At 48.3% G+C, this 17,963-nt stretch overlaps 1 protein-coding gene across 1 annotated transcript in view; it reads right to left on the reverse strand.

Annotated features, from left to right (window-relative positions):
* The window catches only part of LOC144109781 (phospholipid-transporting ATPase ABCA3-like), a 29,932-nt gene that overhangs the window by 7,720 nt on the left and 4,249 nt on the right, over positions 1 to 17,963 (reverse strand). Inside the window, exons 4-10 of the mRNA XM_077642574.1 lie at positions 15,139 to 15,335; positions 13,910 to 14,206; positions 11,458 to 11,583; positions 9,823 to 10,080; positions 4,336 to 4,489; positions 1,819 to 2,023; positions 719 to 1,077 (exon numbers count right to left, since the gene is read on the reverse strand). Coding sequence (XP_077498700.1) covers positions 719 to 1,077; positions 1,819 to 2,023; positions 4,336 to 4,489; positions 9,823 to 10,080; positions 11,458 to 11,583; positions 13,910 to 14,206; positions 15,139 to 15,335 — 1,596 coding nt within the window. The remainder of the gene's footprint in view (positions 1 to 718; positions 1,078 to 1,818; positions 2,024 to 4,335; positions 4,490 to 9,822; positions 10,081 to 11,457; positions 11,584 to 13,909; positions 14,207 to 15,138; positions 15,336 to 17,963) is intronic.

Genomic DNA, 17,963 nt, shown 5'->3' on the forward strand with positions numbered 1-17,963 from the left:
AACAATTATTAAGCTGGTTTGCAAACCTTACAATTAACTGCACAGGGTAAGAATAGCGCTTTTGTGAACTGTGCATTACATGTTCCAATCGCAACTTTACCGATTACTTTTTTCTTGATTGTTTCTTGTTTTGTATTGCATAACTTCTTTAACTATATACTACTTGTATAAGCCTATGTTTGTTTGCACATACCTTCTCTTTATTAACTGTACCGCCGCCTATAGCAATAAATGAACAAATCTTCATTGTGTTTTATTATCGTTTCTGTGTATCATTATTTACTACAGTTTCACTTGATATAGGAGGTGCCAATACAGTCGATCACTACGGGACCTCCTTCTGTATAAATTTGTCGATGTTATTTCTTTTCTGTACCAACAAATTAATTCTAATTCTGATTGTCAAGACGACCCAAGGCGGCACTTTTGTGGTGTTGCGCGAAGCAAACAAAGGAGCCGCTGCCATTATAGGACTACTGTTCTCATATATATATATATATATATATATATATATATATATATATATATATATATATATATATATATATATATATATTGCCACTGCATGGTAAAGGCTGCAAAAGCGTGAGTGACTACTACACCTATCGAGTGACATCGTTACTTCAAGATCAAGAGAGATGCATCACATAAAGGGCTTTGTATGCGGAATATACTGGGCGTCTATTAGAAATATCATTGACGAGTTTGCACGGCGCACCTGCATTTATTAATCATCTGGTCTTCTTTGAGCCTCCCGACGAGGGACAGTGCGCCCAGCACAGCCTGGCGTCTCCACAAGACACCGCGCAGCCTGGCCATCAGATCCAGCAACTCGCCCACCGTGAGTGCCGGCATGTTCGCCTCGCTGATGCCGTCCGGGGCGTAGCCGATGCACTGCTGCCAGGCGCGCAGGTCCACGCCCAGGGAGAGGGCCGCCGTGTGGGCTCCACCTCCCGTGGGCACCTGGAGCCCCACCAGCACCTCCAGGAGCGTGCTCTTGCCCGAGTTGTTGATGCCCACCAGGCCGAGGCACTCGCCGCGATTGAGCAGGATGCTCACGCCATCCAGGACCTTGGCCTAAGAGCGCAGTGCACGGGCGTTGCCACAAGTGACGCTGAATACGATAGCGCTGGATGCAGTGGCGGTTACGAGGAGGAATAGTGAAATTGAAAAGTCCAAGAATTCTTATCAGCGCTGTACAGTGGTTGCTACAAAGACCATGCAAGTTGCCGTCTACTGCGCGGAACGCAACGTGAGACAATCCAGGCATTCAGAAACGCATGCTGACATTGTTAGCACGTGCCCCATGGCAACAAAAATGCGCACGAAATGCTGTGGCAATTTTTTGTATAAGTTTTTTCCGGTTATATTTAAGCCTGATGCTCTGACTTAATCTGAAGCTGTTTTGTCTTTGTTGCCTGCCCTCCATCCGCCGCAGTGGCTCAGTGGTTAGGGCGCTCGGCTACTGATCCGGAGTTCCCGGCTTCGAACCCGACCGCGACGGCTGCGTTTTTATGGAGGCAAAACGCTAAGGCGCCCGTGTTCCGTGCGATGTCAGTGCACGTTAAAGATCCCCAGGTGTTCGAAATTATTCCGGAGCCCTCCACTACGGCACCTCTTTCTTCCTTCTTTCACTCCCTCCTTTATCCGTTCCCTTACGGCGCAGTTCAGGTGTCCAACGATATGAGACAGATACTGCGCCGTTTCTTTTCCCCCAAAACCAATCATTGTTATTGTTATTATTATTATTATTATTGCCTAGCCTCCTCTTGTCAAGTTGATACCAGTGAACTCTCGCCACCAGCATTGTGCGCTCACCTGGGTGATAAAGCCTACGGCCTTCTGCATGTTGCGGATAACCATGGCAACGTCCTTGAAAGCCTTGGTTCGGCAGACCTGGTTGACTAGGTTCCCTTCCCTCTCGACTTCGGGGTCCATGCTGACGGCGACGAGCCGGGGGCCCCTCTGCTGCTCGGGTGCCTCGTCGGACTCCTCGCCACCATGAAAGCGGCGGGCCAAGTACCTGCCCGCCGACCAACACGGGTTAGGCAGCCACAACTTTTCCATGCCCACGTTGGTTATCCATCGCACAACTTTTCCATGCCCACGTTGGTTATCCATCGAAATCACGTATTATGCGACAGCACAAGATCCCCATGTCCCCTGTCCACTGCCGGTGTCACACTTTGCCACCTGCCTGCAAGGTTGGCAAGTGGGTGAAAGGGAGAGAGGGAAATCCCCCTCCTCACTTGTATGGTGTGTGCTGTCGTGCATGGCAGCTCACAACTAGGTTCTTGCACGTGCTATCGCAATCTCACAGCTAATCGTAATTAGGCATTCTGAATTTGTTTTTTAGACGCAGAACGACAGCACAGGAAAAAAAACTTTGCAGGACAGAGCGCTAACAACTCGGGTTTTTATTGACAGACCATTTGATTTTATACAACAGCTCTTATCAACAAAGGGAAAGAAAAGAAATCGCACAAAAGACACATCAAATTAACTGAGATCCCTCGAGGTGGTTTGCATAGTTCCAATGCTGTTGCTGCGCAAGATATTTGAGTTCTTTTTAAAAAAAATAAAACTGAGAGATTGCTGACATACGTGTTGCCAGCTTTTTTAATCTGACCAGCTTCTGTTACCCCTCTGCCTAGTTGCGTCTTGGACCTGCGCAACACTGCGGTGTTGCTCAGGTGCCAGAGCAGAGCGCAGCACTGCGGCGTTGCGCTCTATTCTGTCAGGTTCGTTTTTTCCTGTGCTGTCTTTCTGCGCTTCAAAAAAAAAACAAGTCCAGTAATGCGCCAACAAGCCTGTAAAAACGTCCTCGTAATTAAGCATCCTGCAAGTGTTTCTTGCATCGTCCAAGGACATGTGTCCTTATGTTTCAGCTGTTATGCTGTGTGTGAGGCACTTTACAGGGCTCCACTAGTTTGTGGAGTTTAGTGCTGTGAGAATACTTAGGGAATTGGTTCAGATGAAACTGTTTTCTATTCCCTTGTTATCAATCCAAGAAATTGATGTGCACTGCCGTATTCTTATTTTCTTTCAATTAATTTTATTACCGCCATTTTGCTGCAAAATGACGTGCACCAAGAAAACTGAACACTGACTGTAGTAGAAAGTCGACGCCGACTAAACAGGAGGTTTCTACACCAATAAAACGGGTTAATTATTCATTGTTTGGTGGCATACGGAGTGTGCTGAACAGGCTTAAGAATTTTTTTTGTCAGGAATTCAATGATATATAAAGCAGCGTTACATTTCACGAAAGTTATTACTGACAGTGAAGCTGTTAGGGGAAAAGACGGAGAATGTTTTTTCAGCACCAGTTACAGTAGTGTAAATAATTTTTCAGGACTCTAGGACTTCGCGTACTGCTATGGCGTGCTATATACTTTCGAATGAACTGTGCTCTTATGATTTCAAAAACAAATAAAATTAGACTGACGCACTCCGCGTCCAGTGCGGTTCTGAGCAAGGCTGTAGTAGTTACGAGTTTGTCAAAGCATCAAACTCAGTTGGCTTCCTGCGCATCGTTTCTTGCGTACCATTAGTGGCTGCGCGCTCAGATGCGTATAGTAAAAAGCCTTATAAAACCGTCGCCTAGCCAGAATTATATCCGCATACTGCACCTTTGTTGTATTACGTTATCATTAGAGGGCTCTGTGCAGCGGAAAGGGCGAGCTTTCAGTGGCAGGTGTACCAGGCGGCAACCTGCCCACCAGGCTACGATCGAGCTTAGCTACTACTTATACGAACTTAGTATACCGCCACGGATATAATGAACCTTATTATCCCACCTCGGATAAACCGAACTTTCGCGTCTGTACCTCGGATGTAATGAACTTAGTGTGTTGACATCGGATACAGCGAAACTAAATGTACCACCTCGGATATAATGAACTTTAATGTGTCAACATATAGGATATAACGAAAGTTGGCTGCTAATGCATTGAAACGATCCACTGCGGATCACCCGTTTGTGTGGATCGCCTCAGAATATTTTATTTCTGCATGAAGCTGCCGATATGATCGTTCACAATCATTTGTAAGTTTTCTATTAGACGCCGCAATCCGATACCACATAGATTAACTTTCCATGCTTACTGTCTGAGAGCTATTTGTATATTTCCTGAGGTCTCCAAATAGCAAGTTCCTGCGCGGCCGTCGAGTTATTAAGCCTATTTTGTCACGTGCCGTTCAAAAAGAGTTCCATAAGAGAAAACACGTCTAAAACCTTAAGAACTATCTTGCTCGCAAGGGTTGGCCATCCAGTTTGAGGGCTCCTTGCTTTTAACATAAGCTCGTCTCAACTATCCGACGTCCGGTGCTCACCAACGCAAGTTGTAGAAGGCCTGCGCATCCGCCAGCGAGAGTATGGCCAGGTAGAGCGTGCCCTGGATGACCATGCTTACGGCCTCGTAGAAGCCGGTCTCGTGGAACGGCTGCAGCGGGTACAGTAGGCGGGCTGTCTTGTTTTCAGCTTTTGCTGCGATGTACACGGGCATCATTATGGTCGCTAATAGGACATCATGCGGGAGCGCTACCGATACTGCTTCAGGCTACTGCGCCTGTAGATGTGGCGTTGTAACGTGCACAATGTACGCCGCTGCATGGTTAGCAAAACAGGATGTATGACTATGTTTCTCATTACTGCGTTCCTCAGCACCTCTTTTTGCATCAAGCGAGGCTAAATTCTAAAAGTGAGTTCGCAGTTCAAACAGAGGCGTCGAGTAGTCACGTGATCTTTTTTTAAATTTTTTTTGAGTAGTCACGTGATCTTCGAATGATAAGCTGACTTGGACGGCTGCATCCTCGCGTTGACGCCATGGAGCAGGGTCACGTGTCCTGCGCTGGTCACGAACATCCACGGATACAGCGGATATGATCTTCTAACAGACCCGCTGTAAAGAGTTCTGTGCAAAACGCAAATACACTCCGCATTTTTTTAAACAAAATGTGACGCCCTCTAGAGAGTGCCGAAAATCCGTCTGCTACTGGTTCAAAAGAAACGAACGAGGGATATGCAGGCGCAGACTGGTTACTCGGGAAGCCAGCTGCGTCTGAGTGACAAGTGTGTGACTGACAGCTACCGCCATCTGTCGCATGCGCCTGTCACTAACATGAACTACGCATGCGCAGTAAGAGCAGGCGGTTTCATTTTCAAGCAGTAAAGCTGAGAAGAGGCGCGCATATGCGCAGAGCGGCCTTGTGAACAAAGGAGGAATAGGGCGTGGGATGTTGGTAACCAGTACTGCCATATATATATATATATATATATATATATATATATATATATATATATATATATATATATATATATATAAACGTATTTGGTTGCTAGAGGTAAAATGCAAAGTTGAGAAACGCTTCATTTATCTATAGATTTATTTTGAGCCGAACAAGTCATGAGAAAGGAAAGGCTGTGTCCGAAACGTCGACTCAAAATAAATCGATGGTTAACTGAAGCGTTTCTCAACTTTGCACATATATAACGAAAAGCGTTCAGCTTAAGTTAGGGACAAGACAGCGAGCCATGGAAAGGAAAATGATAGGTGTAACGTTAGGAGACCAGAAGCGGGCCGAGTGGGTGAGGGAACAAACGCGTGTTAATGACATCTTAGTCGAAATCAAGAGGAAGTAATGGGCTTGGGCAGGACATGTAATGCGAAGGCAAGATAACCGCTGGTCCTTGAGGGCAACGGAGTGGATTCCAAGAGAAGGCAAGCGTAGCAGGGGGCGGCAGAAAGTTAGGCGGGCGGAGATGAGATTAGGAAGTTTGCGGGCATAGGGTGGGCGCAGCTGGCAAAGGACAGGGTTAATTGGAGAGAAATGGGAGAGGCCTTTGCCCTACAGTTGGTGTAGTCAGGCTGATGATGATGATAATATAAAGGTATTACCAAGTATTTACACTGCACTGGCTGCAGATCGTTGTAGTAGGCGAAAAATTAAAGCGCGTGCAATTTGCAGCCATGTACACTAACACGTTCGACATCTGCCTTTCGATATGATAAAGCTGCGAATGAATTAATCCCGAGTGAACATAGGAGCAACTCGGCTAATCTCCCGTTAGTTCAGAGGAGCGTCGCTCAAGCTGCTGCCAATGGGAGGGTGAACTTGGCCAAACCTAGCACAGCAACAGCACATGCAGAAAAAAAATATTGCCGCGACTGGGTTTCAAGCCCGCAGCGACGCGAACAGATCACTTTACTGGCCACTGCAATAGGAGAGGTGGAGGACAAAAACTAGAAGCACAAATACTGGGTGTGTTCAGTATAGGAGAACCCGTTGGTCGCCATCATAATCCGGCCCCCCTCAACCAACGATATGTGGTTGAGGAGACTGCGGCTATGAAGGGTTGCCTCCCTGCGCTCATAATGTCGCATCGGGATTGCTGTCCAAGTCTGGGTTTTCTTGACAATCCCAAACTGCATGGAAGTGTGTGCCAACTGCTCCACAGAACAGGCAGGACGAATCGTATGTGTCTATCAAGTAGGGATTGGGCAGAGAATTAGTTTGTTGTCGCCTAATTATGCGCTGTTGAAATTTGCTAAGGGTTTTGTGAAAAAAAGGATATTTCCTACTTATGATCTTATAGTAGTCCGTAATTTATTCGTAGCTTAGTAAGGGTGAGGGGTTGTTTAACACTACGCTATCGCCGCAGCCAGTCGCACCTCGCGGCATACTGCAACACTCTTCTTCTTCTCCTCAAGTAATATGGCACATACCCACGTGGGGGGGATTGGCCAAGGTATAGAGTAGAATGCCAATGAAGCATTTGCGCGGGGAAGGAAACGTCAGAAGACTGAATCAAGATAAAAAAAATTGGAAAAATAAAATGAATTCAAGAGGTATGAGTCATCCGGAATAGAATCAATGTAACCTTTTTTGGACATGCGAAAGAATTTTGTATATAGCTAACAAGATAATCGATTAGTTGCACTTATGTAATCGTGAAGTTAGCCGCATACACTGCTTAACGGGAATCCCTTGGCACTCGCACCGAACGATAGAAGAACTGTAAGAGACAGAGGCAGTCCTAGTCTCGAAAGAGGAACCTCCAGATATTGCTTTCTCTGAACCGCGAACCGCCGGCAAGAGAGGAGAAAATGATCGATTGATTCAACTTGCCCACATGATACAAAAAGGTTTGTCGCAGCGAACCCGCACCTGCATAAGTACAAGCTTAAGTGAGGGATTCTACATCGCAGGAGCGTCATGGACACTTCACAAAGCCTTGACTTACACCACCGGATATTCCATGGGTACTTTAGGTGTTGAAAGTCCACGGTATTGAGCAACGGATCACTCAAAGTGGCTGAAATATGTTGGAACCGCTGGAAACGTGAAGCTGCTAACAGAATGAGGTGAGGGACGGGATATATTACAGGTGCGCTGAGAGCTGACCTTGCCAATAAATCAGCCACCTCGTTAAAATAGACGCCTGAATGCCCAGGTACCCAGACCAAACGGATCTCGCGCACTGTGCTCAGAACAAAAAACCTAAGTGAACGAGTCAAGAAAGGTTTTTCCGAATTTTGGAGAGAGACAATAACTGAAAGGCAGTCTGTGAGAATAAGAACCCGTGCGACATGTCTGGGAATTTTGAGAAGAGCCAAACCAATGGCCAAAAACTCTGCGAAGAATATAGGAGTATAATCAGGGATACGAACGGAGTAGCTCCAAGCTAGATCCTGCGAATATATGCCAATCGCCGCCTTCTCACAGCTGCCGGAGGCATCAGTGGAGAGAACAGTATGATGTGGAAAATTCTGTAGGTGTTCAGAAAGAAGACCATTTAGGGTATGTGCGGGCATATGCTTCGCATGGGACGAGAAAATAAAGTCGTAATAGAAGACGGGATCAGCCTGCGTGTCAGCAACTCGTTGCAAGGAGATCAGATCAACCTGAAGCGGAGCTAACAGATTCTGTGTGAACCTAACTTGCGGAAGCTGATAACGTGGCCAGTGATTAGTCAAAAAAAAGTGTGGTTGGGATAGAAAAATTGGAATACTAACACCTGGGGCCGGGTCAAAAGACTTGAGGAAAGTACGCACTGTTAGAAGTTGGAAGCGGGAATAGAGGTTGGGGATACGGGCTTCCAGATAAAGGACAGCGTTGGAAGCTGATTTTGGGAGCCCGAGGCATAGCCGTAGGGCACGCCTTTCCAGTAAGGCTAATGGCTGCAGCTTGTAGTTCGCGCTACCAGAGAACAAGGGGCAACCAAATTCCAGAATCGGTCTCATATAAGCCTTATAGAGCAACAGTAGCGTGTGACGACGCATGCCAAACTTTTTATTTCCAACTCGGGTCAAACGACCCAGTGCACGTTCCCCTTTAATAACATTATTCTTAATATGGTGTCGCCAGTCCAAATTTTGGTCATAAGTAACACCTAGGTATTTAACCGACTCCACCTGCGGAATTGGAGTGGAGCGGTAGGCTAGCGAGATGTACATAGGAGAGTCGGGTGGAAATACCAGCACGCCACATTTGCTGACATTAAGTGATAAATTGATGTGGTCCAACCAGACTTCAACAGCATTCAGATATGCCTGCAAATACCCGTAGAGCACATGAATATCCTTTGCTGATGCGAAAAAAGCTATATCATCTGCGTATACATAAACTGTAACGTTAGGATGAATGGGGATGTCCCGAACTAATATGTTGAAAAGCAGTGGAGAAAGAACAGAGCCTTGCGGCACACCTCTTGATTGACCATAGGTATTAGAACAAAAAGATCCGTCTGTACAGAAGAAAAATCTATCTTTTAGAAATTCACAAATCCAGGCGTAGAGGTAATGCGGTGGTTGTAGTTGAGCAAGCTTGTTAATGAGGACTGTGTGCTCCACGCTGTCATAGGCCTTCGCAACGTCAAGCGTCACCAAGGCCGAAACTTCTCTCTGGCACATTGAGAGTCGTATTCGGCTCTCGAGATCCACATGCGCGGACCATATGGAACAACCGCGACGAAAGCCAATCTGTGCGGGGCTGAGGCCGTTAATGATGAACATGCTTTGTGAGGCGACTGTGTACTACTCTCTCTATTAGCTTTACTAAATTTGAGGTTAAAGCAATCGGCCGAATATTGTCTAATTGAAATCCATTGTCTGCATTTTTAAAAGTAAAATTATTTTCGCAATTTTCCAACTGTGAGGAATCCGAGAGGTTTCCAATGACGCATTTAAAATATCTAGAAGGTGAGTTGGAAAGTCGTGCGCTAAAATCTTTAACATGCCCACAGTAATCCCGTCAGATCCCGGAGCAGCAGAGTGCATCGAGGAAACAATTTGCAGGAGCTCCGACACGTCGACCTCAGGATAGTCCGAGCTGGGGGTGAGAGTGTGCAAAGGTTCTGCTTTCTGTACCTGGAAACGTAAGGCCAGCCCCTGCGCGATGCGTTCAAGGTTTTGCTTAGCCTCCTGCGGAGACATTACCATTGACCTTATGCGATTGGAGGCCGGAGAGCTGTTATTCTGCGCCATGAATCTCGCGCTGCGCACTGCTCATCGTCGTCTTCTTCAACTTCCTACCAGTTCCGACTGGTCTAAACTCATGCTTTTGCACATCTACTCTGTTTAACTACGTTAAAACCCTACCACGTTTTTGAAATCTTGGCACAAGTTACCTAAAACACCCTGTAAGTACACTGCATACGTGCACTCCAGAAAAGTCGTTGAAACTCTATCGTCGAAAAGCGCCAGGACATTCTTAGAAAGCGCATTAACAGTGATTTCTAGCTTTGAGCATTGGTTCCCCGTTGGTTTTCGCTCTGTTGGCCAACACGCTGCATGATGACCACATTCAGATGTCCCTCACCTTCGCAGCAGCACGATATGCGCTCGTCGAGAGCGAAATGGGGCTCCTGGCACGCCTCTTCGAGCAGTTCCCCTCCGGTGAGACAGATGGCGTTCCACCTGAACAGCAGGATGACCTTGATGACGCCTCGCACGAGGGAGTACGTGGGGAACCAGCGGAACACGAAGCCCCAGAGGACGAGTCCTGGTGAGCTCGTTGTCGACGGGTCCTCCTGCACAAGCACCTGAAGGATCTCCACGCCTATGGATCCCACCATGCCTGTGGGAAAGAACGGATAATGTGGCCGCGTGGAGGAGGACTGTCTGCTTGACACGTGCGTGGCATCCCACATTGTGAATATAATAATGGCACCGGAAAATCAACGTCTATTCGCGCATGCAGAGAGGGCTAAATTAAGCGGACGCTGAGGACCAGTGCGTAAAAAGCGATTACTTGACATTTTGTCACGGTTGGCATTTGTTCGGCAGCGAAAGACGACTTGGTTGCTGATAAGATTAGAGTTAAAAATTAAACACTGTTTTCCTGCCACTCGATTCCAACTCGTGACGTCATCAATGAAGAGAACTATGTGATGACAAGTGTTAAGTCTCAGAGATCGTCGGTTAAAAAAAAATGGGCGTAGACGTAACCGCAATTCAAGAAAACAGCGTGTCGTAGCGATGCGTGTATTTCATTTTAGACTCTTTTCTAGCCTATTCAAGCTTTTTTGGTAATACTAGCTTTCGTCATTAGAACGCGGCATTCAGTCTGTATCAGACAAGTTTAGTTTGTCTTGTGCCACTTCAATGAAACGACTTATTTTGCACACACACCACCTGAACTAACATACCCACTGCACTCTGCTGCTAGGTCAATCACACCTAGCATCAATCACGCCTAGGTCAATCACACCTAGGTCAATCACAGCTAGCAATCACACACCTTTCAGTCTTATCCGCTGTTGCCCATCGCTTGTAGTTCGTAACTTTTTTTTTTGTCGCTGCCACCTGATGATGACAGCGGCAAACGGTGTAAACTGGTGGTAAACTGGCGCTGGGATCACTGACGGATATAATGGTCTTCCATTTTAGTCAGCATTGCAGGTGCCACGATTCCTGTTATCAGTCCAGCGGCATAATCTTCTCATTACGTCTCTTATTGGGTACGACGCCTTTAAAACACCAGACGGTTTACACATGAATGATTATAAATCCAAACCGTAAAACATATTCAAAATCCGCTTACATCACGCCGCATTCATTTCCTGGAAACATTCAGGAATTTTCTATATCTGGTACATATATCTTCTTTTTATTACCCCTATCTGCCATTGGAACTGCGGTCGTTGGTATCCTTGAAATGAGTAGTATTGCGTGAAAGCGGTCTATATGGCATCGATGGCGCCATGTTTTCCAAGTCAAATGAAATGCGCCAGTGATCCCCACAAATGGGACTACCCGCACAGTCCTCAAACCAGAGCGTAAAAATAATTCTTCATCGAAATTCCTTGCTTTGGAACACATAAAAGCCACTGTGTTACAGAATAGCGAGCAAGGGGCTTCCTTGATATTCTACACACAACTTCATGCTTAGGTTCGGTGCAGCTTGGCGTACCTACAGCTGCTTTTTATTACTAAGTTCTTCGCGAAAACTCACCTGCGAGAAACAGACCCAGAGCCAAGAAGGAGAAAGCCCAGGTAGGGTCCCGGAAGAGTCCCGAGAACAGGTACGTAAGCGGCATACTCGAAAACGCGTTGGCCACGAACAGAGCCAGGATGGCCACTGCGTACGGTCAACAAATTGAACGCTCCCCCTACAGTTACTGTTTGTGGGCTTATGCAACAGTTCGAAGCTACAGAGCACGAACCACATTTCATTACCGCCAGAATTAGATACTGCATCCGGCTTTGAGAATGATAGCAAGCAGCGAAGACAGCGTGTAAACTTGAGATCCGAGGAGGGACACGTCTATAAGTACAACATGGACATTGCATCACAGCCAAACCGCCCTTCGAGAATTTTCCTTCGTGTTGTGCCCATATAACACTCGCACAATGGTCCGTTATTTAGAGCACGCCGTTTGTGAGGCAAGTGGTTAGGCAACGCACCTTAAGCGCCCGTTCATGGATTGAGCGGAGTTCCACACGCAAACATGAGCGTGACTGAAGAAAAAGGAACGCCGACCAAAAGGTTGTTGTTTAAAACGAAGATGTTTCGGCTTCCATACGGAAGCCTTGATCACTCTCAAGGCTTCCGTATGGAAGCCGAAACGTCTTCGTTTTAAACAACAACCTTTTGGTCGGCTTTCCTTTTTCTTCAGTCATGAATCTTCTACCCGACCAGACGAGTTTTCGTCAGACTTTAGATTTCATTTAAACATGAGCGTGCCACGCGGGCGCATAGTGATCCGCCGCTTGCTCGCAGGTGGCGCTAGAGTCGCATGCGCTGTAGCGTGCCGAAAGCCGGCGCGGCGCTAAATAATTTAAACCTCAACTCGATGGACGCTTCCGAGGCGTACACGCGAAGCGCCTAAGCGCACGAACGTCAGGAAAACCGGTCTGCGCATGCGCGAGCAGGGCGCAGATATCTGACAAGTCAGATATTTGCGCCCCGGCGCGTGCCCGCGGGCGTGCGCGCCGGAAGGGGCTCGCCGGTTTTTGACCGACGTGCACCAATGAGAGCGCAGCTCTCCCAACATCCGGTACGGACTTTTTCGTGCCGTTTCTTGGAGGCTTGGAGAAGTAACCCTTGTATTCCATGACGCGTAACTTTGTGCGTGTTGTGATGCTTATTCAACGCTCTGAACTCTCAATTTCGTTCGCGAGCGGCGGCGCCGGGTCGGAGAGAAGAAACTGGAAACCTCACTTCTCGCCTGACCAATTCGTGGCGAAGCGAGCCTCCGCTGTATAGCGCGGAAGGTCGAGAGAGCGTTTGTAATGGTACAATACGTGTGTGAGCGTGCCTGCTTTGGCGACGAATAGACGCAGCGCGCCCTGTATATGAAGGACGTTAAGCGTCATTGGTCAGCTCGTGCCATAGTTCTAGCTTTGAAGAAGCGTGCGCAAAATCATAACATCTGAAGAGCGGTGTTCAAATTTCGCATTTCGCGGCGCCTACCGTACCATGGGCCAGTGGCGACACCCAAAAGATGGCGTCCACATGCAACCAAGAAGGTGGCTGTTAAATTAATGATCGGTCGCTCGAGGTCGCTCGGGAAGAGCAACCTGGGCCGCACAAATTCCACCGGTGGCAGCACCTGTCATCCCAGGGCAGTGGTGCACTTAAGCGACGCACCACGACGTCTGGAGTGGTATGAGTACTCCCAGGGATTTATGAATGTTAATACAGAAAGACCAATAAAAAAAGACGAAGACCCACTAGTCGCGACGGCGACTGCGTAGAGACATGCAGAGGTAAAACTGCCAGCTTCGTGGAATCGGGTTACATCACGCCGCAGCGCGCGGCGACTGCGTTCACTAAGTGAGCGGGTGGGATTACATCTTCTCACACTCCACTAGTCTTAAGCGTCTCTGCCGACTTTTGTTTTCAGAATCACCTTTAATGACATGCCTCGTCCAATGTAATCACACTATCGCCGGTTTTTAACTGACATACTTGCGATGTATTCAAACTTCGTGATATTGCGATGTTTACTGATGTTACGCGTGATTAGCAGGAGAATATCGTGTGGCCTCTTTCTAGAGTCCATAGAGAAGATAAAGCAAGAAAGAAGGTTATGAAGTCAGCGCTACAGGCGTATGCTCTAAAAGATCAGTCCGAAGAAGGCAGCCAATGCTGATCTTCTGTCAGTTTTCAAATGATGGACATTGTTCACTTTAGAAGTCAGGATAAAGCAGATTACAACGAGTTGTTAGATTGCATGATCTTTTATAGCAATTGGAAAGCAAAAGTACACTCCCCTCAAAAGAAACAAAAAAAACAAACAAACAAGCAAAGCGGGATTAAAATATGGAGTTCCGGAGCTTATATGGATTCACGGGCTAACACTCGTTCCCTGCGCACAATGTACCGGGTGTGGACTGTGTTGCGGAAGTCACCTTAAGTCTAGCAATGACCTAGGCCACCCATGGAGCTGATGTATACGTACAGTGGTAGCCGACCGTGATCTGCATGTGGCTGAGGAATATTATGAACGTGAGCAGGAAGCTGTTGCACAGCGCCATGATCATGTCGAAGAGAAAGTGGCCCATCCAGTAGAGGCAGCCCGACATGCCGGTCATGAGCTGCATGTGCTTCAGCCCGCTGCTCCACTCCACCATGGGGGCGAACACGTGGCTCGCCGCGTACGAACTCAACGCCAGGGACACGAAGAACGAGTAGAGCAGGCACGTGATCAGGTTACGCGTCGTGAACAGCTCCAGCTCGTGGCCAAGGCGGTTGTGACCTGCACGCCACGGGCACTGAACTTGTCTCACCATAGGCAAACTGTGTACTGTGGGTGGGCCACGGGTTGGCAACATGTTAAACCCCTAACGGGTGCATTTTTGGTAGGAAATGGCACCAAAATAGTCATTTAGTGCCCGTGCTGCCATCTGTCGGCAAAGCAAAAAAATGCTTTGGACGAGCCCCACTTGCCTTCTATTGGAAGAAGAGCGACAGAAAACACATGACAGGCTGGACTCGTCATGAGCAAGAAACGACAGTCGTCGTATGGCGATCCTGACTCGTCCAAGTCTTCTAGGCGTTTAATGCAGCCAATGTGGTGATTCTTTTTAGTTTTTTTTCGATTTGAATTTCTCCTCTGTGGCACCAGCGTGTGTGTCTGTTTAAGTGTCGTTGTAGTTGGTCCACAGCAGCCACCTGTATCTTTCTTCAACTAATCTGGCGATATTAACCTAGGGCCATGCTACAAGCAGCAGAAGAAAAACGATGCCACGAGCACTTGCGTTCGTGCGATAAAAATTAAAGCAAATTTAATAGTTTAGTTTATGGGGGTTTAACGTCCCAAAGCGACTCAGACCACGAGGGACACCGTAGTAAAGGGCTCCGGAAATTTCGACCGCCTGGGCGTTCTTTACCGTGCACTGATATCACACAGTACACGGGCCTCTAGAACTTCGCCTCCATCGAAATTCGACCGCCGTGGCCTGGATCGAATCCGCGTCTTTCGGGTCAGCAGCCGAGCACTATGACCATTGAGCCACCGCGGAGGCAAAGCAAATATAATGACAAAAGATGTTCTAAGGAGACTAAAACATCTTCCTAGACAACAGGTGAAAAGCACCTGGCTAAAGTTATCAATATCAGTAGGAAATATCTTCTAAAAAGACGCCATTCGATTTCGTGTTCACAAGGAGACGGCGTACGCCCACTTACCAGGTTCAAGCATGAGCTTTCCATAATTCCTCTCGAACTCCATCTTATGTATGCGGTTCTTGTCGACGAAAGGGGAGTTCACCAGAGTGATGAGGGATCCCTTCTGGCCCGTGAGGTTCCTCAACAGCGCCGTGTGAAGCATGTTCAAGGATAGCATGGCACTGTACGGGCACTGGCCGTTGAACCAGGCGTAAGCTCTGCACAACATAAAGAATACGTGCATTATTCTTCGAATCGGGAGAAGTTCAGGGGATGCTATAGGCACATGTGACTCTGCCTAAACTTATGTGCCACGTGGGATAATAAAGCTGGATTTGAAATCCCAAGTGTCGTGGCTGAAATCCTGCGAGAACTGGAAGCAACTGGTTTGAAATACTGGATGAGGTCTACTGCAGTGAAAAGAGGGCGGCAAACTACGCAGAGGATGGCGTATACAACCGCAGCTGAACTCTCTGCCGTTCGATGTGTATCTACACCCTTTTATTTCTCTTTACTTTGCCTCACCTCTTCCAAGCACTGTTACTGCACAATCTAATTTCTGTCGCATGCTGCCTCCGTATTCGTTTGCTTTTCGAAACTGCCCATTTTTGTGCTCTTTCTAACGAAACACGCCAAGCTCTCTCGGTTCTTGAAAGCAAACTGCGCCATGAAAGAAAGCGAAGGGCAAACGCAAAGAAAAAAGGAAGAAAAAGAAAGCGAAAGAAGGAAAGAAAGGAGAAAAAAGGTAGAAAGGAAGCTTTACGCGCAGTGAACAAAGAATTCGTTTTGTATTTCATCCCGCTAAGCAATATTTGTGGCACGAAATCATCTCAGCCTTGAGGCTGGTTCACATGCAAGAGACTGAGCGATTGAGCGGCGCGTCGCATCGAAAATTGCCAACTTGTTGGAACCTCGACGCTCATCGCCGCGACGACACAAAACAGGTTTTTGTGCCGCTGCGGCAGGATTCGCTAGCGTTTTTACTTGTGTGCGAAAAAGGCTAAAAGGACGCCTCCTCTGCCCTTTACTCTTTCTTTGGGGAGGACGCCACAAAGGCTCCGTGCTGCAGCTTGTGGGGGCTGCGCCTCCTGAGCCACCCGATCGAGTGCACGGCCGCTGCTGCCCCTTTGCTCATTGGAGACCTGCCGTGTGATGCGATCGGAATGCGGGCGGCGCGCTTCTTGGCTTCTTGTACTACTCCGAACGGGGAGCTCTTCTGAGCACCGATGTCAATCACCGATCCTTTCCGTCCTCCCTGCTTCGGCCTGGCGTGCCCTTTGGGTGACGTTTGCAGCGTTGTAACGGTGAGAGGTCGGGACCGCGAAATGGAGGGGTAGACCGCCACCCCCTCGGGCAGCAGAAAGGTGTGTAGTTTTCTCACCCGGTGCCCTGCCCTTTGCCGGAGGATCAAGAACGCGGGTACCTAGTATTTATGCTCGAATACAAGCCCGAACGCAGTCTGTCGCCGGCAGGAGTGGCGCTGACGCTCCAGGTGGGTAGGGCCCGATTTGGCTCGTATTCCATCACCACCGGCCAGTCCCGGTGGCGACACACGAGGGGCCATCGACGTGCAACCTGTGTCTTCTGGGTGAGCTCATACCCCATTTTCCCTTGAGTCGCGAGCGAGGAAAGGTTGGCTGTGCGGCTCCCGATCGCCCTTGGCTCTGCCGTGGTATTCGTGTGTAGCCCTCCCTCTGCACGCGCGGCCCCACGTGCCTGCTTTCGGGTGCTGCGGCTGGGCTATGGCGTACTAAGGTCTGGGTATTCGTGTAGTGTTCTGTAATGCAGCTTACTGCGTAAAAAACACTTGTGCTCTTAGTAAACTGCGCCTTCTTTCCTTCGGAGCGAAAGCGTCTGCGCGCGGTGAACGCTAGCTGTGCCCTCAGCTTGCTTTGACCAGAACCCGCATGATATGTGCGAAATGCTCTCTAACACGCCATCATTAGTAACCCCGCAAGCTGGACAATGGGAACATAGATAAACCAACGTTTTCTGCTTTGGACCTAAGTTGGTTTATGCTACCGATGATAGTATGTCCCAGTCCACAACAGTTCTATAACCAGAGCTGATAATACTGCCCTTCTGCTCCGGAATTCAGAGGCTGGCGCTTAACCGCTAATTCTTCGCGAAGCAGCGCCTTGCAAGACGTTCATTATTACAAGTGGTGGAGGTGCCGATGATCCCCTCGCCCTGGAGCTTCGCAACCTCGCATTGCCTGCCACCTCTGCAATGCCTGAGATCATCACCCAAACTGCATCACCGCTTCCGTCGGCTGTCTTCTGTTCAGTGCAGTACTCGCTCAGCGCAAGCCTGGCTCTGACGAATACGTTGTCGTTTACGCCAGCCGGACACTCACAAAAGCTGAAGCCAACTATTCTGTCACCGAGGAGTGTTCAGTCACCCTTTGGGCGATCGACAAATTTCACCCCTACTTGTACGGGCGCCCTTTTGACTTTATCACCGATCACCACGCCCTCTGCTGGTCGTCGATCCTCTTTGAAAGATACCTCTGGTCGGCTGGCGCCCTGGGTTCTGTTACTCCAAGAGTACGACATTCTCGTTGTCTATCGTTCCGGCCGTAAGCATGCCGATGCTGATGCCCTCTCAAGTTCCCCTGTGTCATCTGAGGCAGTGCCTTGTATATCCGCACTGAATTCTTTGACGTTTGAGTCCGCTGACATGTCTTCCGAGCAACGCCGAGACCCATGGATCGCTTGCCTCTTTGATTTCTTATCTGGCCAACCGTCTCGACCTCTTTCCCGTGCTCTCCGTCGTCAGCCCCACCATTTGGCCATCAGAGACAAGCTTCTTTACAGCCGGAACTACCTTTCGGATGGTCGCAAGTG

The sequence above is a fragment of the Amblyomma americanum genome, chromosome 11, assembly GCF_052857255.1.
Source record: "Amblyomma americanum isolate KBUSLIRL-KWMA chromosome 11, ASM5285725v1, whole genome shotgun sequence".
Classification (NCBI taxonomy): Eukaryota; Metazoa; Arthropoda; class Arachnida; order Ixodida; family Ixodidae; genus Amblyomma; species Amblyomma americanum.